Source organism: Ovis canadensis, chromosome 7 (assembly GCF_042477335.2).
Source record: "Ovis canadensis isolate MfBH-ARS-UI-01 breed Bighorn chromosome 7, ARS-UI_OviCan_v2, whole genome shotgun sequence".
Classification (NCBI taxonomy): domain Eukaryota; kingdom Metazoa; phylum Chordata; class Mammalia; order Artiodactyla; family Bovidae; genus Ovis; species Ovis canadensis.
In genome coordinates this window covers 98,928,011-98,955,713 of record NC_091251.1, presented here as the reverse complement: position 1 = coordinate 98,955,713, position 27,703 = coordinate 98,928,011, and the positions used below count along the sequence as shown (strand labels likewise).

At 52.0% G+C, this 27,703-nt stretch overlaps 2 protein-coding genes across 12 annotated transcripts in view; one reads left to right on the top strand and one right to left on the bottom strand.

Annotated features, from left to right (window-relative positions):
• Positions 1 to 6,049: 6,049 nt before the first annotated feature.
• On the bottom strand, positions 6,050 to 26,101 carry GSTZ1 (glutathione S-transferase zeta 1). Of its 6 annotated transcripts, none has more exons than XM_069597180.1 (10): positions 25,564 to 26,076; positions 16,093 to 16,144; positions 15,201 to 15,223; positions 14,185 to 14,252; positions 13,585 to 13,665; positions 12,887 to 13,012; positions 11,625 to 11,703; positions 11,022 to 11,074; positions 10,226 to 10,275; positions 8,426 to 8,963 (listed from the first exon to the last, which is right to left on the bottom strand). In XM_069597180.1, the coding sequence occupies exons 2-10, from the start codon at positions 16,107 to 16,109 to the stop codon at positions 8,837 to 8,839; spliced, it is 624 nt and encodes a 207-aa protein (XP_069453281.1). In that variant the 5' UTR covers positions 16,110 to 16,144; positions 25,564 to 26,076; the 3' UTR covers positions 8,426 to 8,836. The 6 variants fall into 6 exon arrangements, with proteins under 6 accessions (XP_069453284.1, XP_069453283.1, XP_069453281.1 ...); XM_069597181.1 differs by lacking the exon at positions 25,564 to 26,076 and adding an exon at positions 16,414 to 16,493; XM_069597183.1 differs by lacking the exons at positions 8,426 to 8,963; positions 15,201 to 15,223 and adding an exon at positions 6,050 to 6,939.
• The window catches only part of POMT2 (protein O-mannosyltransferase 2), a 41,954-nt gene continuing 39,735 nt past the window's right edge, over positions 25,485 to 27,703 (top strand). For 3 of the 6 annotated variants that reach the window (XM_069597173.1, XM_069597172.1, XM_069597168.1), the window contains exon 1: positions 25,495 to 26,565. In XM_069597173.1, the coding sequence (XP_069453274.1) occupies positions 26,102 to 26,565 (464 nt within the window). In that variant the 5' untranslated portion in view covers positions 25,495 to 26,101. Of the gene's footprint in view, positions 26,566 to 27,703 lie in introns of all 6 variants that reach the window. The other 3 variants (XM_069597171.1, XM_069597170.1, XM_069597169.1) reach the window with 2 other exon arrangements.

The window sequence follows — 27,703 nt, the reverse complement described above, 5'->3', positions numbered from 1 at the left end:
TTCCGAATTTTGAAATCTGTCATAAATAAACTTTTTCACTATGCACCTGAAACATCTGAGTTATACTTTAATTTTTAACATTTCATCTCTCCTCTGTGTCTTAAGAAGATAAGTGTTCTTTAAATCTTTGAATTCTTTTATAATCTATTACAAAAATTTAAAACAAATTAACAAGAAAAAGTTAAGAGTGAGATTAATGATAGAGCTTTCATCCGCATTTAAATTAAAAAATATATATATATATATTTGGCTGTGCCGGGTCTTAGGTGCTGCACGTGGACTTTATCTGGTTGTGGCACATGGGCTTCTCATCACCATGGCTTCTCTTGTTGCAGAGCATGGGCTCTCGGCCTGCGGGCTCAGTAGTTGTAGCATACAGGCTTAGCTGCTTCGTGGCATGTGGGATCTTCCCAGACCAGGGACAGAACCCATGTCCCCTGCATTGGCAGGCGGATTCTTTAACCGCTGGACCACCAGGGAAGTCTGCATTTAAATTTATAGGTGAGTATGAACTGGGATCTGGGCTTGGCCCAAGGGAAGAAAAGTTAAGAGTTGTTGTTTAGTCGCTAAGTCATGTCCAACTCTTTTTGCAGCCTCATGGACTGCAGCCTGCCAGGCTCCTATGTCCGTGGGATTTCCCAGGCAAGAATACCGGAGTGCATTGCCATTTCCTTCAAAAGGAATTTTCCTGACCCAGGGACTGAACCCGTGTCTCCTGCACTGGGAGGCAGATTCTTTACCACTCAGCTACCAAGGAAGCCCCTAAGTTTAGAGTGATGATTGCTAAATAGAACTTCATTTGTTTTGTTAGTATTTGATCCCCAGGGATGTCCACTTTCCGGTGGGCTGACTCGATTCTAACTTGGAATCAGTACTTTGGACACCACAGTAATCATTTAACATAGTCTGGGTAATACTCAGCCTACTTTCATTTGTAGAAATGATACAGTAAGATATCTTCAACCTGCCTTACAATCCCGCCTCTGCACATCCTTGGCGTATACTCCAGAACAGGAAGGACTCAACATCTAAGTAGAGGGGCACCATTAAATATTTTCTTAAGTGATACCTGAGGTCCTAATATGAGCCTGTTGATTTTTTCCCTGCTTTCTTTTGCCACACATGTATTATAACTTACTTAAAAAAAATACTGATATTTTTATTTAACTTTTTTGGGGGCTAAGTCAGGTCTTCGTCACGGCAGATCTTCGTTGTGGCATGTGGGATCTTTCCTTGCAGTGGGAGGGCTTCTCTCTAGTTATGGCGCAGGGGCTCAGGAGATGGGGCGTGTGGGCTTGCCCCACAGTATGTAGAGTCTTGGTTTCCTTGACCAGCAATCGAATCTGGGTCTCTTACATTGGGAGCTCGGTCTTAGCCACTAGACCATTAGGGAAGTCCCTGGGGATCTTTAATGCATTGTGTTTGGGTATGCCAAGTATATTATGTCACTGATGACACAGAACATATTGGAGATTATTTTATCTTTTTTTTTTTTGTAAATGGTTGTTTTTCATAGTTAAACCATTATCACTTGGCCTTTGCTGCATGAAATCTCATCCCCACTTGCCAGGGGCCAGCGTGAGGAATCCCACCCATGACAAGGTCATGCGGAAGGAAGCCTGACAAAACCAAGGACGTGATAAGGCTTCAGGGGTTCCCCCTAGTATTTCCCAGGCATGTACCCCCAAAAAACAAAAATCTGCCAGCTTTTGTACTCTGCTCTTCTGATATTCTCTGGAAAAAGTCAAATTTTAGTCTTATGCATTTGAAAGGGATGTTTCAGAAAAGCCCCTCTTACAACTCTCTAGCTTGCCTAACGGGTTCCCCAGGGACCTCTTACAGCTTGAGAATTGCTTACAGCCCCCAACCGTGAGAGGCACAAAGCTTAAAACATCTTAAAGATACAGAGCCTTTTCTAAAGAGCTAAAAATCATATTGGTGACGAGTTTTCACTGTTGACTCAATGATTGCCGCCAGGCCTCCATATTCTTTATCTTTTAGGCACCTGGGAGGATGTTAATCAATGTAAATGGGATATGGAAAAAGATATATAATAGTTTTGATGTTAGCAACACTAGACTTTTGAGTTAATTACTTTTCTCTTTGTTATATATCACTGCACTCCTCTTGCATCCTTGCTATGTAAGAATGTAACTTTATTTAGTGCTTTCTGAGAGTGGCACCAGACTTTGGGAAGATTAACACAAATAAGTCTTCTCGTTGACAAACCCTTATCAGAAAAAAGGCTGTAAAATGTTAATTGGCCCTTTTGGCCGGAAGATGATGTAAACTACCTAAAATTTGTGTATACAACTAGGTATGCAGAGAGAAAAGCCTGGTTTTGATAAGAATCTGGGCTGCTAACGCTGCATAATTTTGTATTACCCATTGATCTCTATGTACAATCAAAAAGGTATAAAAGGCCTTTCTAGACAATAAAGGCTGGGGAAAGTCACTGGACTGGTTTCCCCCGTGTCTCCTCTTGACTCTAATTTCAGGCTGAATTCCCATCTGGAGTGGGGCGGCTCACCACGTCTACTTACTTGCCCTGGCTTTTAAGACCCGCGCGAAAGGGAGCCTAAGGTTCCCTAAGGGGTACCCTTCGATATTCAAGTGGGCGCCGGTGGCCCAACATAGATGCTGCAAGCTCCTTGTCTGGAACTTTATTGGCCTTCTCCGTAAGCCAAGTTATTCAGCCTTCTTTCTCCACATAATTTTCCTACTACACTATTTCTTCTTAATCTCTTTTATATTTCTATAGAAATAAATTTTTTCCTCGCCTACTCCGTCTCCCCTTTGAATCACCCTGGATCCACCAGGGCTGGACCCCGGCACCCGCTGAAATCAGGAAGCATGTGAACAGGCATCTCTTTTTAAATTAATATTATTTTTGACTGTGCTGAGTCTCCATTGCTGCTCACAGACTTTCTCTAGGTGTGGCGAGCAGGAGCTACTCTGGTTGTGGTGCTTGGGTTTCCCACGGCAGTGGCCTCTCCTGCTTAGGAGCGCAGGCTCTCGGCGGGCAGCCTGTTGTAGTTGTGAAGCATGCGCTCAGTAGTTGCGGCTCCCAGGCCCCAGAGCACAGGCTCAATAGTTGTGGCTCACGGGCTTAGTTGCCCTGTGGCATGTGGAATCTTCCCGGACCAGGGATTAAACCTCTGTCTCCTGCGTTGGCAGGCAGATTCTTACCCACTGGACCACTGGGGCAGTCCCATTTTCTAACTTTAAAGGCACTCTGTATATGATCTGTCATATCATTGACCCTGACATCATTCAGGGTCATATGCAGGTGTGCAGCCACACACTGCAGCCCTTGACATCCAGTCTGACGCTCTTTAGCCCGTGAAGTTCTTGCTACATTCAGCAGACATCTTAGTTCAGGTATTTGCCCTAAGTGGGCTAATGCCTGCTTTTGACCTTGGAAACAAGAGCTAAATAAGCTATGTTCAAAGGTTGCTGCTAAGTCACTTCAGTCGTGTCGGACTCTGTGCGACCCCATAGATGGAAGCCCACCAGGCTCCCCCATCCCTGGGATTTTCCAGGCAAGAACACTGGAGTGGGTTGCCATTTCCTTTTCCAATGCATGAAAGTGAAAAGTGAAAGTGAAGTCGCTCAGTTGTGTCCGACTCTTAGCTACACAATGGACTGCAGCCTTCCAGGCTCCTCCACCCATGGGATTTTCCAGGCAAGAGTACTGGAGTGGGGTGCCATGGAGCCAATAGAATGAGACTTATCTTATGAACATGTGTATCTACCTGCTTATTCTGTAGTTAAGTTAGCTGCTGTCCTTAATGATTATGTAAAATTGCTTTGGAACAAAATCGTTTATATTTTGCTATGTTCTTAAAGATTTCCTGGCAGCACCCTCATTCTGCTTTCATCCTTTTAAAGTATTTATCAGGACTTACTACTCCCTGGTGGCTCAGATGGTAAAGCAGGAGCTGGCTCAGACGGTCTACAATGAGGGAGACCCAGGTTCAATCCCTGGGTTGGGAAGATCCCCTGGAGAAGGAAATGGCAATCCATTCCAGTACTATTGCCTGGAAAATCCCATGGACAGAGGAGCCTGGTAGGCTACAGTCCATGGGGTCGCAGAGTCAGACACTACTGAGCGACTTCACTTTCACTTCACTACTTCCATGAGCTGGAAGATTCTCCATATCTAATTACCAGCATTAAGTCATACTTCACTACTTCCATGAGCTGGAAGATTCTCCATATCTAATTACCAGCATTAAGTCATTCCAGTATCTGTTCTTCATCCACTATGACCACGCCCACTGCAGAAGGAGGGCAGATCAGACCTCCCTGCCGTCCTCGGTATCCTGGGATCGGTCTTCACAGATCTAACAGCTGATGTGGAAATAAAGAAGGACCTGCTTTTTACCACTCGGTCAGCCATGGGAGAGAAACCCCTCCTGGAAAATATCCTCTCAATAGGAGATGGCTTTTGGATTGAGAGATATATCTGAACTCAGGCCCCATCCAGTCAAATAAGAATTTACTTGCAGACTTGAGACAGTTGCAGAGGAGGTCGTTTTAAAAACCCTCTATAGAAGCTTAATTATTGCTAAGCATTGGAGCCACTGTCTGACCTCTAGAGAAAAGTCTACACACTTGGGGAAATATTGCTTCTTCATGATCTTCCAGGGTCCTAAAAGAGGAAGAGACATTCAAGGAGGGAGAAGGCAACCAGCCATGACTACAGGAAGGGCACCTTTCAATTTCACCTGCATTTATGAAGTGAGGCTAGTCGCTGTGCTTGGAACTGGGGTCAAGAGAGGACTGGTCAGTAGTGCAGCCCTAGAGGAGCTTGAGGGAGCTCTGCCGTCACACAGGGGAGAAGGTATAGGAATGTTGCTCTCTTCCTACAGCACAGCTAAGTTCCTCTGGAAATAGAGAAGTCTTCTTTTCTCGCCCATGTATCCAGCCCCAGGTTCTGGGAGGATGGTTTCCTAGGGGGAGGGGCTGAAGCTGGTCACATCTCAGGTCTCCGCATTTCTGAGCAGCAGGGCAGCTACCCATGTTGATGCCCTGGACACCGTGGAGGCCCCAGGGCTGGAACACAGATAGCCTCGGTAGCTTTAAAACCGCAGGCCTGGAAACCCACAGATGCTCCTCTTTCTCAGGAGTTGTGTCGTTCAGTGAGGCCACAACGCTATGCATCCCGCTGCCCCCCGCCCCATTCCTTTTCCATCCCTCAGCTGGTCCTGAGCTGGTGGCTTCCCTGGGCCTGCCTGCTCTCTGTTCCTCTCAATTCCATCCCCCCAGGTTCGCTCACCTCCACAGTCCCAGGCTCCAGAGCTCACAGGAAACTCCAGAAAAGCTGCAGCAGCCTCTTGGGAGCTGAGTTGGTTCTGGGTTAGTTTTCTCCTTGGTTCCAGGTGAAGAAGGTGGCAAGAATGGTTCCCAGCCCTGACCTGGAGACCGTTTTGCCATAGACTATGTGAAGAGCTCCGTGGCTCAGGTTCTTTAAAACACAAAAGTCTCCCCTTCACAAAAGCATCATGAAATAAGGAGATGGACTATGGTTCCTCTACAGCTGAGAACCACAAAGGTTAGTCAGCCACATCTCTGGGTGGCTTGGGTCGTGGATGTGGGGACGCCTGAAGAACCCAACCCAGTGTTTCTCGGCAGCTCAGAGCAGCCCAGAGTGAGTTTCTTTGGCTTAGACACATCTGTTTTTGTGGGGAAGAACAGGTTTGTCTGGGCTCAGGGAAAACCAGAAGACAAAAAGGAGGGCCTCAGAAATGTCACAACTCCAAGGATCTCTCTGAGCTCAGGAAAAGTCACAGTGTTTGATCTCTACCCTCCCCCACCTGCTGCTGTTCACCTCACAACACGTGTCAGAAAATTTGTGTTGAACTAGAGAGGACCAGAACTATGAGAAAAATATCAAAATGAGTTTTGTGCATGAGGATGGTTTCTACAAATGCTTGATAACGGAGGCTGTATCGCCTCTTTACCTCATTTGGATTTCCTTAAAATCCATTCGGCTTTGGCCACCAGTTTTAGGATGGCTGATGGAGGCTCTAGGTTAAACAGGTTATTTTTTTATTTTTTATTTTTTACTTCACTGCAGCATGTGGGACCTTAGTTTCCTGACTAGGGATTGAACTCTTCCCCTTGAATTGGCAGCACAGAGTCCTAACGTCTGGACCTCCAGGGAAGTCCCAGACAGGTTAATATTGTGCTACCCATCCAGGAGGAGACATGAGTTGAAATATATCAGCTTTTGAACATTATCTCAGATCAGACATATAAGCAGACAGGCATGATGTTTAGGCGGTGGAGTGAGAGCTGGTCAGGTCAATGTCCAGAAGTCAGTGGGGAGGCATAAGCTCAGCAAGAGCAGGGCCTGCAGCTGCCTTATCCAATCACACAGCCACAGCCCCCAGCCCGTGGGGTGGGAAGGCTTGCCGCATGCTGGCGGACTGAGTGGAAAGAAGGGGGTCCACTAGCAGCTGGAGCAGGACGGCCATCAGGCCCTGGCCCATGGGCGTGGGAAGGCTCACCACACACTGGCGGACTGAGTGGAAGGAGGAGGGTACGTTAGCAGCTGGAGCAGGACAGCCCCCAGCCCCCAGCCCGTGGGGTGGGAGGGCTCACTGCACGCTGGTGGACTGAGTGGAAGGAAGGGGGTCCATTAGCAGCTGGAGCAGGACAACCCCCAGCTAGTTTCTAGGAGGAACCCCAGCCCGCCCGGCTCGTTATAGCAAGTTCCCCGTGGAATCATTCAGACTAGGGGCGTGGGCTCAGCTTGTCTGCGTCCAGAGCTTTGTCCTAGACGTGGGTTCTGGCTGGTGCCCGCACTTCCCAGAAGTCTGCTGGGCTTCTCTGTCGCCTGGAAACGAGTCTGGGAGGAGGGAGGAGTGGGAGGACCTGGTAACCTCAGCAGTGCTGGCAATCACTTTGGATTATTTGGGCTCCTGAAGGCACCTGTGAGTGAGAGGCAGAGCCAGCTGTCGCCTTGATCTGGGGTCGTGGCAGCAGCACCCCAACTGGCCAAGCCTCGCTTCTGCCGCTTGCCTGCTGCTCCTTGCAGACTCCACTCTCTCTGGACGGCCAGGGAGTGCAGCCTGGAGTGTGGGGCCTCCACTCTTCCCCCTGAGCTCAGTCCCTCTTTAAAATCCACCAGAGCTTGAATCACCTTCAAAGTCCAAGTCAGGTGACCGTTACAGATCCCCGAGCTGAGATTAGTCTCTGATCTCAAGGTTTCTTGGAGAGAGCCCAGGGGAGCCTGATGCAGCCAGGTGAGTCTGGAGCAATCTGGGGGAAAGGGCGCAGACGGCAGCAGAGCAAGACACGCACAGCCTCCCCCTCCACTGCTGTGTCTCATCTCCCTTCCTGTGCTTCTGTCTGTCTCCAACAGGACAAACTCGCTTTGGGACCACAGTTGGCCCACCTTGGTCACTGGAGAGCCTGGAACCCAGGTCATCTAAGATGAGATGCCACCAAGGAGCCTAGGACGAGAGGGAAGAGCTAGGTGCCCTGGGATTGGAGCTCAAGAAACGGGGACTTACAGGGACTTCTTTGGTGGCCCAGGGGCTAAGACTCCGAGCTCCCAATGCAGGGGCCCAGGTTTGATCCTGGGTCAGGGAACTAGATCCCACATGGCTGCAACTAAGAGTTAACAAGCCGCAACTAAAGATCCTGCATGGTGCAAGCAAGACCTGGCACAGCCAAAAATAAATAAGTAAAAGTAAATATTTAAAAAGAAGAGATTCATGGCTGAGAGAGGGGACTTCCATTTGGACTGGACACATATATCTTAATTCCCCATTTAAACCTCAGTTACACAGGGGAAGAGAAATCTCAGGTATGGGATATACAAGTCATCTTGTTTCTCTCTCAGAAGTGACCCCAATCTCCCCACAGAGAGCAGTGGGGAGATCATCTCTGTCTAGATGTGATCCTGGTTCTGGCTGCTCCTTCCAGGCTTGGGGACCTGCTCTAGGGCAGCCCAAGGTAAGCTGTTGCCAGGTTGGTCTCCTGAGCTCGCCAGTTGGAGGCTGCTTATGCTGCCCATGGAGGAGCCTGCCTCCACTCTCAGAACCACTCACAACAGGATGTATCCTAAGTATCAAACCCTGGGGTTGGTCCAGAGAACGCTGCCCCTGAAGATGAGGGACTTGGCTGAGAGAGCCTTAGAAGTGGTACCACTCTCAGCCCTGGGCGCTTAGCTCACAGGATGCTCTCTCTCCTGCTTCTCATACCTGTTCTCTCCTAGGTCTTGTCTGACTCTCTCAGGCAGGCTTTAGGGCTTATTTCTCTTCCTGGCCCTTAGGTCCTGAGGGCCAGGCCAACCACAGGGGGCGGGCAAGGGGCTGGCTCACTCTCTCCTGGTCCAGACACAGGGGGATTCCAGCCAGGAAGAGGGTTCACCTTCTGGAACCCAGCTCAGCTTTAAGTGATACAGCACAGACACCTGGGCTTTAGTTTAATGATCAGATTCCAGGGTGGGCTGTCTCAGAAGTCAGTTAACAGTCGAGGAGATGGGAAGAGTGCGCAGACTTCCTCATGGCTCCGGTAAACTGGCCAGACGTTTCAGCCTACATTCACTTCATCCTCCTGACTGCCTGAGACCCAGACACCAGGTAACGTCCTGCCTTACCCGCTCCCGCATCCTTCCACCCAACCCTGACCACAGGTGCCAAATGAAGGGGCAAGGCAGAGAGCGGTCCGGTGGGAAGGCAGAGCCAGAGCGAGGGTTCAGGTCTTCCGCATCTCTGCAGTCGGGGCTCGCTCACTTCTAGGCAAGTTCAGCCCAGGCCGTGTTTCCCCCTGCACCCCTCCCCGCCCCCCGCCCCGGCACCAGTGGGGCGCAATTTGAGAGCTAGGCCCTCAGCTCGGGGGGTGTATCCGGCTGCCGACAGGGGTGAGACACGTGGAAGGCCTCCAAGGCCAGCAGCGACTTGTTGATGCGGCTGATGTTAGGGTAGGGAGTAAGGTCCACCTTGAACCTGGGGCAGAGAAACATCCATCTAAGCCGAGGTCTGCAGGGCACAGCCTGTGGGCGGCAGGCGGGCAGGGCTGGATGAAGCCCCTGGGGCTGGCAGGCGCAGGCATAGGAAGGCGGCCCTGCCAGCTGGGGGCTCCATTCACAAGGGAGCTCTCTGCGGAGGGGCAGGCCTCCTACAGTGCCGAGTTTCTCGCTGTTCCCACTCCACGGGAACAGGCTGCCGTGGCAATCTCCATGACCTATATGTGTAAGGCTGGTGCTGGGCTCTCATATACAGATTATCTCCTGGCCTTTTCATGAGCTTCTTGAGGGGAGGGAATGTGTCTACACATTCTTGTTGCTGCTGCTGCTGCTAAGTTGCTTCAGTCGTGTCCGACTCTGTGCGACCCCATAGACAGCAACCCTCCGGGCTCCCCTGTCCCTGGGATTCTCCAGGCAAGAATACTGGGGTGGGTTGCCATTTCCTTCTCCAATGCCTGCATGCATGCTAAGTCACTTCAGTCGTGTCCGACTCTGTGCGACCCCATGGACAGCAGTCCACCAGGCTCCTCTGTCCATGGGATTCTGTAGGCAAGAGTTCTGGAGCGGGTTGCCATTTCCTTCTCCAACACATTCTTGTTAAGTGTTTCCATAACTGTAACAGTCCCTGGCGTGAGAAATGGCAACCTGCTCCGGTATTCTTGCCTGGAGAATCCCATGGACAGAGGAGCCTGGCGGGCTACAGTCCATGGGGTCCCAAAGAGTCAGGCACAGCTGAGCAACTGAGCACACGTGTGTGCATGTGCACGCACGCACACGCACGCGCGCACACACACACACACACACAGAGCAGTGCTCAGCACGATGCCTTCCACAGAGAGGTTCTATCTGGGCCTTCCTGAAGGGCTGATGGGAGGAAAGCAGAGCTCACTGCTGGGCACAGACACACCACACGGGGGAGAGCAGGCTCTCAGAGGGTCTCCTTCAGGGGTGTCCACCAGGCGAGGCACCCCCTCCTGGGAGCAGGGACTGCGGGGTATCCCCCGGGCTGTGGTGGGCATGGCAACGGTGTTATGCCAGCTGCTTCTGGCCGTCTCCTACGGGCCATAGTGGCTGCTGTGGCCTAGCACGGGGTGAGGGGGGGGGGTACCTTGGCCAGTTGGGGAGAGTCTGCATGAGATGTCACCTCAGTAGATGAAGTCAGGGCCTGACAGTAGGAGGAAGCTGGGTGTTTTGAGGGGAGCGGCCAGGAGGAGGAGAAAGGGTGCTGTGGCATGCTCTTACCTGTCAGCATTTGCCACCTGAGGCGCTAAGCACAGGTCAGCCATGGACACCTACAAAGAGGGTCAGGGGGGGCTTTCATCAGGGGGTGCACCCCAGACTCACGCCGGTTCCTATACCGGGGTGCTGGCCTCTGATGCTGCCATCTGCCTCTGGCTCTTCTACCCACCCCAAGGCCGCCCTCCCCCTGCCTGTCTCCCGTGGGCCCGGGCGGGGTCTGTCCCTTGGGTAGAAGAACTTCTCCCGGCTAAGCCCCAGCTGCCCTGACAACCAGCTCTGTGGGTAGCCAGAGAAGGCCTGCCTGCCTCAGTGGACAGTACTGTCCTCGTTAAAAACCATCAGCACGCAGGGAGGGTGCCCAGCAGGGACGGGATGCCTCTGGGTGCAGGTTGCAGGGTGGCGCTCGGGAACCAGAATTAGCACAGGGCCAGGGCCTCAGCCTGTATGAGCCGAGGGCACTAGAACCCTAGAATCCTGTCACTGGAAGGGAATGGAGGAACTGTCTAGTCTAATCCCTCGTGTGACGGCTGGACCGCCTCTGCATTTCGGAGACGAGGTCTTCGACTTGAATACCTCAAGGAACTAGAAACTCACTTCCTCTTGAGGCAGCAGACCAAGGGGACCTGAGGAGCGCCCCACGAGCCAACTTCTGCTTAACACAGAGGGTGCCCTCCCCAACACCCACCACAGCTGCCTCCTCGGGAAGCTCTGGAGACCGAGCCTGCCCCGGGCTGGAGGGAGGCGGCTGAGTCTTAGGGGGAGACGGTGGCAGCCTGAGGCGGCCCGGGGAGGGGCTTACCTCGTCCCCCACACAGAACCTCCCCGCCGTGCTCTGCAGGGTCTGCTCCAGAGCTGTGGGGAGGCAACACAGCGACTCTCAGTCTGGGCACGGAAAGGGGAGGTCAGCCTTTCTGGGCTTTGGCATCCATAGCTATGACACGGGCAGCTGTCTTGAGTAGCAAGGCTGGAGTGTGTGCTGGAGGGAATGCGGCCATCAGGCCTGGAGACGGTGACGGGGTGTGGGGTGCCTGCCCTCGGCCAGCGCAGCTATGGTTCCCTCCCCTGAGAGGACAAGACCTGCCTCTGGCCAAGGCAGCGGGTCTCACGCTGAGGGGCGGGCGCTTCGCGGGCCTTGGCTTCCTGCCCGCAGTGGGCAGTGGAGCCAGTGGAGCTGGGCCTCCTATGTCCCAAAGGCCTCGGGCACGAGGGTCCCAGAAGCACCAGGGGTTAGGGTCAAGTTTGGTTGCTGCCCAACCCACTGTCCCCTTGGCCCTGCCCATCCATGCGACCACTGTCAAGGCCAAAGGGCCTGGGAGGTTGCTGTAGATGCCCGGGGCCCCGGGTGTGAGGGCCGTTTCTCTGAGAGGTCACCAGGGGGCAGCTCACAGGAGCAGGGACTCACCATTAAAGCCAGAAGTGATGGCCTGCTGGGCCCAGGTCAGCTGGTTCTCCTGTCCCACCTGCTTCAGGACAGACAGGTTCTGTATGGCCCAAGGAGAAATCAGAGGTGAGCTCTGGGAGCCAGGCTGAGCCCACCCACTCCGCCAAGGCCCCTCCGGCAAGCCCAGTTCCCACGCGGTCTTTGACTGTACACCTGTCCTACCCTGGACCCTGTGAGCTCCTTCCTCCCATCTGGGCCCCAGGTTGGAAGGGAGGTGACAATCTTGGAGGCCACCTTCTCAGGCTGCCCCAGAGTCCCTGGTAGTCCGGAAGCCTGTGACTGCAGCAGAGACATGGAAGGTGGGAGGATGCAACCCAAGGCCTCTCTCCCTTGCATCCAGTGCTTCTCTATGGCATGGTCCCTTGTGAAGAGGGGGTGCTGAGACAGGGTAGGGGGCAGGATGGGGGGAGGCACACAGGACTAGCTTTCAGGAGATCCGGGTGTCTGTCTGCTCTAACCTCCTTTGTTAAAAAAAATAAAAAGCAACAAGGGGCACAGGTGCACAGTCTGGGGTCTGTCACACTGAGAGTGACTCTGCAAAGTCACTCCACCTTTCTGGGCTATTTTCTTTTGTTTGGATCCTTGAGACTGTACAGTCCATGGAATTTTCCAGGCCAGAATACTGGAGCGGGTAGCCTTTCCCTTCTCCAGGGGATCTTCCCAACCCAGGGATCGAACCCAGGTCTTCTGCATTGCAGGCAGATGCTTTACCAGCTGAGCCACAAGGGAAGCCCTGGGCTATTTTCTTATTTCCAAAATCACTCCACCTTTCTCGGCTATTTTCTTTTTTGCAAAGTCAAGAGTTAGCACAGATGAATTTTTTTAAAAACAGATGAACTCTTTTAACACTTTTCTGTTCTACCAGTGAAAATTAAAAAAAAAAAAAAATCTGAGGTGAATCCCAGTCTATGACAGAGAACAGGTGAAAGGGAGGCTGCTGTGGGCCTAGGCAGGACCTGGGTGGCTCACCTCTCCCTGCCTCCTGGCCCCTTCCCACCTCGGAGGGAGGTGGTGCCTCTGGAGGTGTCCTTGGAAACCTGGGGGTCCCCGGGGGATGGGTATTTTCTGGCTGCCCTCCTCCCTCTGCCCCACAATCCAGGGCAAGTCCCTGAGGGTCCCCTCTGTCCTCCTGCCCCCAGCCCCTGCCCACTGATGAGCTGGGTGCTGCCGGGTGGGCTCACAGGAGGGGAGGGAGGGAGGGAGCGCACACACAGGCGCCGCACCTGCAGGGGCTGGATGCCGCTGGCGATGAGGTCAGACACCATGCGCACCTGGGCCCTCTTCTTCGGGTCCTGAGGCAGGAGTCGCGGCGTGGGCCTGGTCTCCTCCAGATACTCGATGATGGCCAGCTGTGCAGAGGGGAGCAGTGAGACAGGGACCAGAGGGGACGGCCGATTCCTCCTCCTCCACTTCCAACACTGCACTACGTCACTCAGTCGCGTCCGACTCTTCGCGACCCCATGGACTGCAGCCCACCAGGCTCCTCTGTCTGCAGGATCCTCCAGGCAGGAATACTGGAGTGGGTTGCCATGCCCTTCTCCAGGGGATCTTCCCGACCCAGGGATGGAACCCAGGTTTCTTACGTCTCCTGCATTGGCAGGTGGGTTCTTTACCACTAGTGCCACCTGAGGAAGCCCAAATCACCACCCCACCTTTTTTACCCTTCTTACCGTCCTCCCCTCGAGCCCCGTGAAGCCAAGAGGCTCCCCAGGAGGACGAGCTCATTTTGGATCCTTGTCCTGCTGAGCTTGGGCTCCCCCCATGCTTAAGACTCTCCTCACTTCCCAAAGCAAGCGGGCAACTTCCCTTGCATCCCTCCTAAGAGCTGGGTGCCTTGGGTAGACACAGGCAAGGAAGGGCTGTGAGGTCCTCTTGTCCAGGACCCCATACTCATGCGGGGTCTCCCGAAGCTTCCACTTACGGACTGGCTGATGGTGATTCCATCAATCTTCAGGGCTGGCACCTGCTTCATGGGATTCAGGGCCTGAAATTCTTCAGAGAACTGTGGAGACAAGGCTCTGGTGGACTGGGAGGCCTGGCCTGAGCCGGCTAAAGCAGAAAGGAGCAAGCAGGAAGCCCCCAGCCTACTGCCCACTTTCACCCCCCTCCCTGGGGAAGGCCCTGACTCCAAGGCTCTGGATGACACCAGGGGGAATCCGTGCAGAATCCTGAAGCCCAGTGGCCGCTGAGACACAGGCTTTGTCCCAGTAGCCTGGCTGTGTGCTTGTCCCTGCACCTCGTATGTGGCCACCAAGGTGCCTCCGCAGGGTTCACCACCTGCCCTGCTGGAGTCGTGCTGTGGTATGGCTCCTGGAACCTGGGCCTCCCCATGGCCCCGGCGCTGCTGCACAGCCTGCCGCCCTGTCCCATGAGGGAGAGCCAGCAGCCTCCTCTGGCCGGGGGGACTACAGGGCGCAAGACTACAGGGTTCATCTCTCATGGGCAGAAGTCTGCATCCCCTGCTGGGCCCCTCTCCGAGGGCTCTGCCTCCTACATCGTGGCCTGGGGGCAGCCTCCTTACCTGCTGGCCCCCATCCTTTGTGAGGTTGACGGCTACTGTCTCATAGTCGATGTTTTTCAAGGCCAGAGCTAGGAGAGCCGGGAGATGGCAGTCAGGTGACCGCCTCCAACCACATTCCCCGGGGTGACCAGAGAAATGGAATCTTCTTTCTCTGCGCCACTGGGGGAAGTTCTGGGCCCTGCTTCCCATCTCCCTTGAGCAGCACCTGCTCTCCTACCCCATGGCCCTGATGCTCTGCCTCTCTTCTTCCTGGGCTCACTGTATCCCCAGCGGAGCCTTGTGCCCCCACGCCATGGGCTCCTGGAGGACAGCAGGGAAGTGTCCCCGTCATCTCTGCCCCATGCAGGGCCTCAGGCAGCAGTGAGCGGGGCTGATGTGTTGGAGACACGCACTCATCCCCCGGGCCAAGGCCACCTGAGGGCTGAGGGAAGGCGCTCAGTGACCAGGCAGGGCCCACATGGACCCGATGACACTCTGGTTCTGTTTAGAGAGGAAGCCCTTTGTAATTCATTCTCTCTGTTCTCCAGGTTGCTGACTGCAGATTCCAAGCAGGTCTCCGGGTTGCTGACTGCAGATTCCAGGCAGGGCGCCGGGACTCTCCGGTGGTCTCAGCGCGGCATAGCTGGGACTCCCAGTGGCTGGATTTCCTCTCTTCCTCCTTTGATGTTTCCCCACCCCCCACCACCCCTCCCGGCAAAGTGAGGGTAAAACAGTCAACCTCAGTGGAGGAGACTGCAAGCGTGCACACTTGTGCATTAAAATACGGCGATGGCCGGCATCAGGCGAAGGAATGAGGGGAGGAGGCTGAGACATGTCACAGTCTGCAGAGCCTGGAGGACGCTGGGCTCTGTGGCCAGCTCCACCCTGGAGGCTGAGCCTGGTCGGGGCCAAGGCACACCAGCCCCGCAGACAGCGCCCACGCTGCCGTCTGGCCCAGCCAGGGCGGAGGCTGTGGGCCAGGGGAGGGTGTCTTCTTCGAGGAACGTGTCCTCCGGCAGCCCAGTGCTCTTGCTCACCGAATCTAGCAAGTACCAGGGGCCTGTGGGAAGAGGTGGTCATGGAGGATGGCTTCGCAGTCAGGACCAGGCTCCTGGCAGCAGGCTGCCGGGGTTCAAACGCCATCACATTCACCTGTTAGCCCCGTGGCCTTGGGCAGGTAACTTCATGAGCCTCTGTGCCCGTTTCCCCAGCTGACAGGCAGCGCAGGGTAGGAAGGAACATGGACTCTGGAGCCAGACTAGCTGGGTCAAATTCCAGCTCCGCCCCTTACTAGTTACATGACCTTGGGCAAGTCCCCTTGGGCAACCTCCCTGTGCCCCAGTTTTCCCACCGGTACAATGGTGACACCAATAATACCTCCCTCCTAGGGTTGTTCAGGTTTAAATGGAGTCATGGACACAAAAGCACTCAGCCCCATTTTCTCTCGGCAAGAGCCTGTGACTCTGAGCTTGGCCAAGGGCTGAGTGAAGCTGAGGGAGAGAAGGGTCAGATGAGGACTGAATCAGAAGGGCCGCAGTTTCTCCTTCCCTGAGGCCTCTGGGCTTGACACTGGCCAGTGTTTATTTAATTTGCCAGATCAAATAAGATAAGAAGTGAGGAATGCCAGCTGTTCCCTGCCAGTTACCAAGGACCTCTGAGTTCTCTGAGGTTGCCTGAAGCATGGTTACTACGGGGCTTTGGAGAGCAGTGTGGGAGAGGTGGCGGGTCTAAGAGGAAAAACAGCCCCTTCCTTCCTCTTGTTGCCTTTCCAAGGTGGACATGTCTTCAAGGCTGAGGGCTCCAGGAGATCTGCTGGGGGTGGTACCCTGAAAAGCTGGTACCCAGTTTTTCACCCAGGCTTCCCTCTACCCCATCCCACCCCACCCCACCCCACCCCACCCCGGCTCTCAGTGGAGGCGCAGCTCTTACCGATTCGAACTCTCCATGAGCAGGAGCTTCGGAAATAGGAATACAGGATGGGCTGAGGAGAGAGAACAAGGAGGCACGTTAACCCATGCTTGGTGGGTTCTCAGCCCCAGAAATCCACTGGAGGGGAGGCAACTCCCAGCCAGGAGGCTCCCAGCAAGCCAGGCCTCCTTTGGCCTGCATCGGGAAAATTCAGGCCAGACTTAGAGCTATCTGGGATAGAGGCCTTGGGGGTCGTGTGGTGACTCCAACTATGCTGTCATGCGTCCCTGAGGACCCAGGGACTCCCCACAGGGGAAGCCAGTCTGCAAATGCTTTCCTTACCTTGCTCGATTCAGCCATGCTGCTGTGGTGACCCCTGGCCTCTCAGGGAACATCCACTCATAGAGCTGCAGGGCAGGGGGAGTAACCCTAAAGGGGTGGATCCTACTACCAGCCAATGGGAAGCTGGGCTAAACAGGCATTGGGGAACTTTGAGTCTGGTCAGAAAGGGCCTCTTGAACTTGTGGGAAGCCTATTCTGCTTCTGGTGGAGCCGGGTCTGGGGTTCCGGGCAGACAGGAGGTGTAATTTTGAAGCAGTATTTGATGCGGTGCAGTGGGCTGGGAGCTGGCAGACCTGGGGGCTGGTCCCAGTGCAGGAACTAGCTCTGCATGACTGGGCACAGAGCCCTGCCTTCTCTAGTCTTCAGCTCCCTCATCTGTGAAATGAAGGGTTGCCCTAAAATGATAGCTTGATACCTTCCAACAGTGGCAGAGAGATCGGGAAATCTAATTTTCTGAGCTTTGGTGCCCATCACTTTCAGCATTCCACCTACCAGTCCTCCATGCTCTCAAGTGATCTCATTAAACAGCTAGGGAATATGCCCATTGACTCCAAAGCTGAGGTCACAAGCCAGCAGTCCACAGTGTTCTGTTTGGTCTATACTGTATTTAAAAACCTTTCAATTAGTTGGTAACATTAAAAATCACATTGTTTTATATATAAATCCTGTTGCCTGTTTTTCCTTAAAAAAAAAAAAAGTCTGGGGATACTGGCAACACCGACCAGAGATAATTAATAACCCCCTTTAGAGAAGGCATGCCCTCTCAGATCTGCCATGGCCCCGGTCCTCATTTTTGTTGATTTGAAGCCCCTGAAGGCAATAGCATGTGAGACATCACCTCTAAACTTTCGGGGACTCAAAGTTAGTTTCTCTGGTGCTTCCAGGTACCCAGCATCCCAAAGCAGAACCCAGGACAGAAATGGCAACCCACTCCAGTGTTCTTGCCTGGAGAATCCCAGGGATGGGGAAGCCTGGTAAGATGCCGTCTATGGGGTCGCACAGAGTAGGACACGACTGAAGCAACTGAGCAGCAGCAGCAGCAGCACTTATGAATCTTCCAGCAGACACATATGTAGCCTTATGGATGAGGGAGAACTCAACAGAATTTCTCAGATTACCCCTGTCTACCATCTCTCTATAGACACTTCACCCAAGTTTCTTCCTGCTTCTGCATGTGCCAGGTCACCAAGCTGCTTGCTACTGAGAGAATCATTTCCTAGGCAGGTCAATAAGAAGACTAGAGGTCCCCAAGGAGAGAGGGGTCTGGAATTCTCAAGGAGGAAGAATGGACAAGCTTTTTTTTCCCTCTACATTCCTTAAGATTATACAACAATGTATTCTGCCGGAGGACAGTCTCTGGATTAAACCTTCTGGCTAATCCTGTTATCTTAAAATGTAAATTATGGGAGTTCAGTTCAGTCACTCGGTCATGTCCAACTCTTTGCGACCCCATGAATTGCAGCACGCTACACCTCCCTGTCCATCACCAATTCCTGGAGTTCACTCAAACTCATGTCCATTGAGTTGGTGATGCCATCCAGCCATCTCATCCCCTGTCGTCCCCTTCTCCTCCTGCCCTCAATCCCTCCCAGCATCAGAGTCTTTTCTAATGGGTCAACTCTTCGCATGAGGTGGCCAAAGTACTGGAGTTTCAGTTTTAGCATCATTCCTTCCAAAGAACACCCAGGACTGATCTTTAGAATGGACTGGTTGGATCTCCTTGCAGTCCAAGGGACTCTCAAGAGACTTCTCCAACACCACAGGTCAAAAGCATCAATTCTTTGGTGCTCAGCTTTCTTCACAGTCCAACTCTCACATCCATACATGACTACTGGAAAATTATGGGAGTAGGTCTGGTCTTTACAAGCATTATATAACAATAATGTATCCTGCCTGAGGACAGTCTCTGGATTAAACCTTCTGGCTAATCCTGAAGGGCAGCAGGAAGGAGATACCCCTCGTCTAAGGTAAGAAGCAAGGGGCTGTGCTTTGCTGGAGCAGCCGTGAAGAGATACCCCATGCCCAAGGTAAGAGAAACCCAAGTGAGCTGGTAAGTGTGGCAAGAGGGCATCAGAGGGCAGAAACACTGAAACCATGCTCACAGAAAACTAGTCAATCTAATCACACTAGGACCACAGCCTTGTCTAACTCAATGAAACCAAGCCATGCCCGCAGGGCAACCCAAGACGGGCGGGTCATGGTGGAGAGGTCTGACAGAACGTGGTCCACTGGAGAAGGGAATGGCAAACCACTTCAGTATTCTTGCCTTGAGAACCCCATGAACAGTATGAAAAGGCAAAATGATAGGATACTGAAAGAGGAACTCCCCAGGTCAGTAGGTGCCCAACATGCTACTGCAGATCAGTGGAGAAATAACTGCAGAAAGAATGAAGGGATGGAGCCAAAGCAAAAACAATACTGTGGATGTGACTGGTGATAGAAGCAAGGTCCGATGTTGTAAAGAGCAATATTGCATAGGAACCTGGAATGTCAGGTCCATGAATCAAGGCAAATTGGAAGTGGTCAAACAAGAGATGGCAAGAGTGAACGTTGACATTCTAGGAATCAGTGAACTAAACTGGACTGGAATGGGTGAATTTAACTCAGATGACCATTATATCTACTACTGCGGGCAGGAATCCCTCAGAAGAAATGGAGTAGCCATCATGGTCAACAGAAGAGTCTGAAATGCAGTACTTGGATGCAATCTCACAAACGACAGAATGATCTCTGTTCGTCTCCAAGGCAAACCATTCAGTATCACAGTTATCCAAGTCTATGCTCCAACCAGTAATGCTGAAGAAGCTGAAGGTGAACGGTTCTATGAAGACCTACAAGACCTTTTAGAACTAACACCCAAAAAAGATGTCCTTTCATTGTATGGGACTGGAATGCAAAAGTAGGAAGTCAAGAAACACCTGGAGTAATAGTCAAATTTGGCCTTGGAATGCGGAATGAAGCAGGGCAAAGACTAATAGAGTTTTGCCAAGAAAATGCACGGGTCATAGCAAACACCCTCTTCCAACAACACAAGAGAAGACTCTACACATGGACATCACCAGATGGTCAACACCGAAATCAGACTGATTATATTCTTTGCAGCCAAAGATGGAGAAGCTCTATACAGTCAACAAAAACAAGACCGGGAGCTGACTGTGGCTCAGATCATGAACTCCTTATTGCCAAATTCAGACTTAAATTGAAGAAAGTAGGGAAAACCACTAGACCATTCAGGTATGACCTAAATCAAATCCCTTACGATTATACAGTGGAAGTGAGAAATAGATTTAAGGGCCTAGATCTGATAGATAGAGTGCCTGATGAACTATGGAATGAGGTTTGTGATATTGTACAGGAGACAGGGATCAAGACCATCCTCATGGAAAAGAAATGCAAAAAAGCAAAACGGCTGTCTGAGGAGGCCTTACAAATAGCTGTGAAAAGAAGAGAAGAGAAAAGCAAAGGAGAAAAGGAAAGATATAAGCATCTTGAATGCAGAGTTCCAGAGAATAGCAAGGAGAGATAAGAAAGCCTTCTTCAGCAATCAATGCAAAGAAATAGAGGAAAACAACAGAATGGGAAAGACTAGAGATCTCTTCAAGAAAATTAGAGATACCAAGGGAACATTTCATGCAAAGATGGGCTCGATAATGGACAGAAATGCTATGGACCTAACAGAAGCAGAAGATATTAAGAAGAGGTGGCAAGGATACACAGAAGAACTGTACAAAAAAGATCTTCACAACCCAGATAATCACAATGGTGTGATCACTAATCTAGAGCCAGACATCCTGGAATGTGAAGTAAAGTGGGCCTTAGAAAGCATCACTACGAACAAAGCTAGTGGAGGTGATGGAATTCCAGTTGAGCTATTTCAAATCCTAAAAGATGATGATGTGAAAGTGCTGCACTCAATATGCCAGCGAATTTGGAAAACTCAGCAGTGGCCACAGGGCTGGATAAGGTCAGTTTTGATTCCAATCCCAAAGAAAGGCAATGCCAAAGAATGCTCAAACTACCGCACAATTGCACTCATCTCACACACTAGTAAAGTAATGCTCAAAATTCTCCAAGCCAGGCTTCAGCAGTACGTGAACCGTGAACTTCCTGATGTTCAAGCTGGTTTTAGAAAAGGCAGAGGAACCAGAGATCAAATTGCCAACGTCCACTGGATCATGGAAAAAGCAAGAGAGTTCCAGAAAAACATCTATTTCTGCTTGATTGACTATGCCAAAGCCTTTGACTGCGTGGATCACAATAAACTGTGGAAAATTCTGAAAGAGATGGGAATACCAGACCACCTGACCTGCCTCTTGAGAAACCTGTATGCAGGTCAGGAAGCAACAGTTAGAACTGGACATGGAACAACAGACTGGTTCCAGATAGGAAAAGGAGTACCTCAAGGCTGTATATTGTCACCCTGCTTATTTCACTTATATGCAGAGTACATCATGAGAAACGCTAGGCTGGAAGAAGCACAAGCTGAAATCAAGACTGCCGGGAGAAATATCAATAACCTCAGATATACAGATGACGCCACCCTTAGGGCAGAAAGTGAAGAGGAACTCAAAAGCCTCTTGATGAAAGTGAAAGAGGAGAGTGAAAAAGTTGGCTTAAAGCTCAACATTCAGAAAACGAAGATCATGGCATCTGGTCCCATCACTTCATGGGAAATAGATGGGGAAACAGTGGAAACAGTGTCAGACTTTATTTTTTTGGGCTCCAAAATCACTGCAGATGGTGATTGCAGCCATGAAATTAAAAGATGCTTACTCCTTGGAAGAAAAGTTATTACCAACCTAGATAGTATATTCAAAAGCAGAGACATTTCTTCGCCGACTAAGGTCCGTCTAGTCAAGGCTATGGTTTTTCCAGTGGTCATATATGGATGTGAGAGTTGGACTGTGAAGAAGGCTGAGCACCGAAGAATAATGCTTTTGAACTGTGGTGTTGGAGAAGTCTCTTGAGAGTCCCTTGGACTGCGAGGAGATCCAACCATTCCATTCTGAAGGAGATCAGCCCTGGGATTTCTTTGGAAGGAATGATGCTAAAGCTGAAACTCCAGTGCTTTGGCCACCTCATGCGAAGAGTTGACTCATTGGAAAAGACTCTGATGCTGGGAGGGACTGGGGGCAGGAGGAGAAGGGGATGACAGAGGATGAGATGGCTGGATGGCATCACTGACTCGATGGATGTGAGTCTGAGTGAACTCCAGGAGTTGGTGATGGACAGGGGGGCCTGGCGTGCTGTGATTCATGGGGTCGCAAAGAGTCGGACTCGGCTGAGCGACTAAATTGAACTGAACCCTGTTATCTTAAAATGTAAATTATGGCAGTAGGTCTGGTCTGTACAACCTCCAGACATTCTTTGGATTCACTGGAAAGTATATAACTCCATTGCTAACACTAGCAAGCAGGTGCTCTTTCTACCCCCTTCTGATGTCTATGTGAGAAGCTTTCTCTATCTCCTTTATACTTTAATAAAACTTTATTACACAAAAGCTCTGAGCGATCAAGCCTTGTCTCTGGCCCTGGATTGAATTCTTCTCCTCTGGAGGCCATGAATCCCAGCGTCTTTGCGTGGCTCAGCAACAACCTTTCACCTTGGGAGCTCGTCTGGGATTCTTCAGGACAAGGTAAGGATGCTTGGAGCTCTAGTGCTCTGTTCTCCTAGCGAACACATTTTCTGCTGTACTTTACTAACTCTACAGTGTGCTTGCGTGAATGAATGAAACTCACTGCGTGAAGCAAGTGAGGAGCCCTGCTCTGCAGTTCCACGGTGACCTCATACAGCTTTTGGCAGAAACCTGGCAGGGGATTATACCGACCTGCCAATGCCAAGAGGCACCCAGTGTCTCCTTCTGTGACCGACCAGAAATGGGCAAAGCGTGTGGACCGAACTCTTTCTTGGTCAAACTTTTTAGTCTCTTTGACAATTTCATAACTCCTTGGAAATTAGAAGTACTAACCTAATCTGTCACATCATAGACTTTCAAGGAACTTGTGATCTATGCTGTTACTGTGTATTGTTACTTAGATCCCAAACTTGGATTGGTAGTTAGGAAGAGCCTAGCTTCACTAGGAATCGAAAGTTAGAAAGTTAGATGGAGCTCTAGCTACAAGAGCATCTCTGAGGTTAAAGGTTACTCAGATTGGAACTACAATGGATTTTTTTTCCTTTGGTAACGCTGGGTCTTAGTGGACCAGAAGAGGCTCTTATACTGGTGTGGTGATGCTCAGGAGGCTCTTATACTGGTGTGGTGACGCTTACGAGGCTCTTATACTGGTGTGGTGATGCTCAGGAGGCTCTTATGCTGGTGCGGTGACACTTGGAAGGAACATCTCAGTTTTATGTTCGTATTGGTCTTACTGTGGTCAGGAATATACTCAGGGTCGTGCGCAGACACTCAGGTGACGAACGGTGCCCCCAGCGGTCTTAGCCTGGGGGGCATTCGGGAAGGTTACTCTGATTGCACCCCGGGCGGCATCAGAGGTAATGATGAAGAGCTGGACGTCAGTTAGGGATGCCATCAGGTCTACCCCTGGGGCATCCCCACCCCATCTCGGTGGTAGAACCGGGAGGGACGAGTATGGTGCCTGTGTCGGTAAGGGACAGATTAAGTCCGACCAGGAAAGAAAAGTTTTGGTGTAAAATGTCTACAGCCCCATCTAGGGCTAGGAGGGACGCCTCCGGTAGAAAGATGGTGCTGGTCGCTTTTTTCTCTCTTACAGATGGGAGCTAGCAATTCCAGCCTCACTCCTTTAAACTGTATTGAAAAACTGGGATAGATTTGATCCCCAGGGCTTAAAGAAGACACACCTGGTCTTCCTATGTCATACTGCATGGCCACGGTATCCATTGGAGGATGGCGAACGGTGGCCGGTTGGAGGGTCTCTTAAGTGTAATACAGTTTTACCATCAGACCGGTTCTGTAGAAAACAAGGGAAATGGGTAGACGTAACATATGTGTTGCCCCTTTTTCTCTGCGAAATATGCCAGACTTGTGTCCTAAGGGTATACATTTGGGCATGACTCCTTCAGCTCCCTCCTGTCCTACTTTTCAGATGAGATGGAGGACAGGAGACAAAGAGATAAAGAAAAGCAGGTTTCTCCAATATATTCCTGGGATCATATGTGCAGAGCAGCCAGAGAGACTGAGGAACAGCCACACAAGCTGTTGCCTCTTCATGAAGCACCCACCAGGAGAAATAATCAGTCTATGAGAGTTAATAAGCCTTTTTCTTATCAAGAAATACAAAGAATCAAGGAGGATCTGGGAGACTATTTAGAGGACCCAGAAAAATATATTAGAGTGTTACTCTGCTTTATGACGTTACTCGGAAGGATGATGTATATCTTGGGACAAACACTGACTCCCAACTCAAAAACTCATTGGAGAGTATATAACTCTATTGCTAACACTAGCAAGCGGGTACTCTTTCTACCCTCTTCTGATGTCTATGTCAGAAGCTTTCGCTATCTCCTTTATACTTGAATAAAACTTTATTACACAAAAGCTCTGAGCGATCAAGCCTCGTCTCTGGCCCTGGATTGAATTCTCCGGAGGCCAAGAATCCCAGCTCTTTGTGTGGTTCAGCAACAACCTTTCACTACCTGACCCTGCTTTCATCATCCTCAAACTACCAACTCCACTTTCCATGTGGGTAAGGACACAAGTGGGAATCCAGTTCTCCTAAATTAGTTCCTGAGCTTGAGAGTTCCAGTCTATCCTGAAGGAAACTTTCCTGGGCAAAGTGAAGATAGTTCTGGTACAAAGGACAAGTGATAGGCAGCAGGCATCCTTGGAGGAAGAGTTTGGTGGCCACAATTAGATGTACCCTGCTCCAGGGTGCCTCCATTTCCTTACCTGGTTAGGCTGGAGGGGGCCCTGGGGCCAAGAGGGAGCAACTGCTGAAACAGAATGGAATCTCTAGAGAGCCGCAAACAGTAGCTTAGAATCTCTGAAGAAACACCTTACCTAGTTACTAAATGTTATACCTTTGACCTGTGCTAAGGATGAGCACAGAACCACTGTAAATGCCTCACATAGGAAACGTGAGGGCCACCAGCAGATATAACCAAGGGGGGGTTCTGATCTCTCTCTTACCAGTGATACCTGCATAAACCATTCCATGTTCCTTTTTGCATTTGTAGAGCTAAATTTTAAAAGTTAAAAGAATGAAGTCGCTCAATCATGTCTGCCTCTTTGCAACCCCATGGACTGTGTAGCCCACCAGGCTCCTCAGACCATGGGATTTTCCAGGCAAGAATACTGGAGTGGATTGCCATTATATTCCACCTGATGTTCCTGCCATCTTCCTTGGAGCTACAATCGCTGTTCTCACTCTTTAATAAAGAGATTGATATAGCGGATTGGGGACAGGCCTGGAAAATGCAAATTAAAACCGGTAAGGTCCCCAACTGATTGTTATGACCACAAGTGCCACCACCTCCCCTTGGCAATCTCTCAAAACGCAAACAACCCTGGAAGGCCATTTGCTAACTGTTAAGACCCATTTGCTAACTGTTAGACCCGATGTTGAAGCTGAAATTCCAATACTTTGGCCACCTGATGCGAAGATCTGACTCCTTGGAAAAGACCCTGATGCTGGGAAAGTGAAGGCAGGAGGAGGAGGGGACGACAGAGGATGAGATGGTTGGATAGCATCATCGACTCGATGGACATGAGTTTGAGTAAACTCCGGGAGTTGGTGATGGACAGGGAGGCCTGGCGTGCTGCAGTCCGTGGGGTCGCAAAGAGTCGGACACGACTGAGCGACTGAACTGAACTGGAGACCTGTAGGGCTGACCCCCGGGAAAAAGTACGAAGGCCAGTGTACAGAACAGGGAGACGAGAGACGGCGCTAGGAAGCCCCAGCCGGTCGAGCTGGGGGCTGGCGAGACTAGCACGGAGGGTATGACTGAAACAACCCGCACAACCTCAAGTTCCGTGCCTCGGGCCCAATCCCCACGCCTACCCCCAACACAGTTCAACGCGCAGGCGCAGAGCCGAGTCTGAGCGGCGCACGGCCTGCTGGGAGTCTTTGTGGGAGCTGTGGGCGGGGCCGAGCGGTCACCTTTGACCCCGACCCCAGGGTCGCCTCAGTGTTTCTAAGCAGCGGCCCTTCGCCTCGGATACGCGGCACAGACCTTCCCCACTTGCATCTCGCGCTGCGGGCGGCCCCTCCTTCCAGGTCAGGAAACTTCGCGCCTGCGACTCTCCGACTCGGCGACGATTCGGGCCCAGTGGGACCCCAAAACGTCAGAACTTCTGTTTTGGTCTGGGTGGAAGTGAGGGGCCGGCCCCCAACACGTCAGAACTTCGGTTTCGGTTTCAGTAAAAAGCGAGGGCCCGGCCCCCAACACGTCAGAACTCCGGTTGTGGTCTCGGTAAAAGCGAGGGGCCGGACCCAACACGTCAGGACTTCGGTTTTGGTCAGGGTAGAAGCGAGGGGCGGGACCCAACACGTCAGGACTTCGGCTTGGGTCTCGGTAAAAGTGAGGAGCCGGGCCCAACACGTCAGGACTTGGGTTTCGGTCCCGGTAAAAGCGAGGGGCCGGCTGAGCATGCGCCCCAAGGTCTCGGGTAGCTCGGCCCGCCCCGCCGCCACGCCCCTAGCCCCGGCGCCGTTGGGAGCCGCAGCTCCCTGAGCCCGCCTTCTCTCCGGGCCGGCGCCGCCCGCGCGTCATGCTGTGCGCCACTAGCCGCCTCCTAGCGGCCCGGGCGGCGAGCGCCCTCCCCGCCCACCCCAGAGGCCGGGGCCCGGCGCCGCGGAGCCGGCGCAGGGAACTACATTTCCCAGGGCACCCCGAGCTGCCCCCTGGTGACTTATTGGCGGGGCGCTTCGCGGGACCCAGCGTGTCTACGGGCCGGAGGGCCATCCTAAGGAGGGGAAGAATGCCGCCGGCCGCGGGCGGAGGCCTGGCGGGATCCGAACTGCGCCCTCGGAGGGGCCGATGCGGGTCCCAGGCGGCTCGGGCCGCGGGCCGGGACGTGGCCACGGAGACGGCTACAGCGCGGAGCCCCAAACGGCCTGCTCCTCTGAGCTCGCGGCGCTTCGAGGCGGCCGGCCGGTGGGCCCTGCTGGCCCTGGTGACGCTGACGTCCTTCGCCACCCGCTTCCACCGCCTGGACCAGCCGCCGCACATCTGGTGAGTGCTGGGAGGGCCTGGGCGGGCACCGTGGCCACGCGGAAGGAGGGGCGCGCCTTCTCATTGGCCCGGGGTCGCGGAGGGGCGGGATTCACAGTGGGAGGGGCGGGGCCCGCTGGAGGGTGGGGATACAGGTTGCTGGTGGTGGCCTCTGGCACCCTCGGGAGAAGGAATAGATTTTTGCTTTGGTGGGTGGCAGTGGGATTCCTCAGTATGTGAGGAAGGAGTCTTGCTGTCTTGCAGATTATGCTGCAGTGCCTCACGTGGCTTTTAAAGATGCTCTGAACTTTCCCGGGAGAATTGGAAATCCTCAGTATAGAATTTCCTAAGCAAGAGTTCCTAATCTGCAGGGTGTCCGCGCCTCAGAGGGCGGGGTGGTGGCGGGTGGGAATGTTCCTAACTGGTTCCTAACAGGTTCTAAGAATCTGAACAACTTGTGTGTCCATCGGTGATAACAAGGGTCCCACCTGGCTATCTCTCCTCCATCCTGTGAGGATAGACATATTTTCTTAAAGATTTTGTTGAACTGGGTTGCAGGAGTCAAATTCATTTAAAAAACTTCAAGAGTCTCCCGCTGGAAGGAGGAAGAGCTTTATATGATCTGAAAATGGTTAATGTGTTTGGCCAAAAAGTGATACTATGTTTTCTCTGCATCACTGAGGAGAAAGTTAGTGTAGAGGTTGGTAGAAATGGAACTCCTTGACTAAAAAGCAAGCTAACAGTTTATCAGGTTACTCTACTTGGAAACTAAGGAATTAGCTTGTTATTATTTCATGAGTGCTGACCGAAGATATGAGACTCCTGGGTCAGAGTCAAAAGACTTACTACTCATGGCAGAGGAAGCAGGATGAATGTGGGCAAGTTGGATTCAATTTCTCATGGCCCGAAAACCCCACATGGTGGCGCCATGGGCTCAGATGGATGACTGCGCACACAGTGGGTTGCCTTGCATCTAAGGAACAACAAACCCAAGGGATTTACTGTTTTATAGCAAGCAATAAGCAAGCATGCTTTTTTGTCCTAGAGAGAGACGTTATCTCATTCCTCAAGGCTGCTGGATGCAAACACAACTTTGGGAAATGGTTCAGGTAAAATGTAATCAAGGCCCTGGATTCTGGACATATCCATCGAGATATGT

Coding starts and splice junctions, on each gene's coding strand:
- GSTZ1 (XM_069597178.1), bottom strand. Junction 14,253..16,092: donor CTCATGGAGAGTTCGAATCG/GTAAGAGCTGCG, acceptor CGGCTCTCCTAG/CTCTGGCCTTGAAAAACATC. Junction 13,013..13,584: donor GAATCACCATCAGCCAGTCC/GTAAGTGGAAGC, acceptor CCCTCTGCACAG/CTGGCCATCATCGAGTATCT.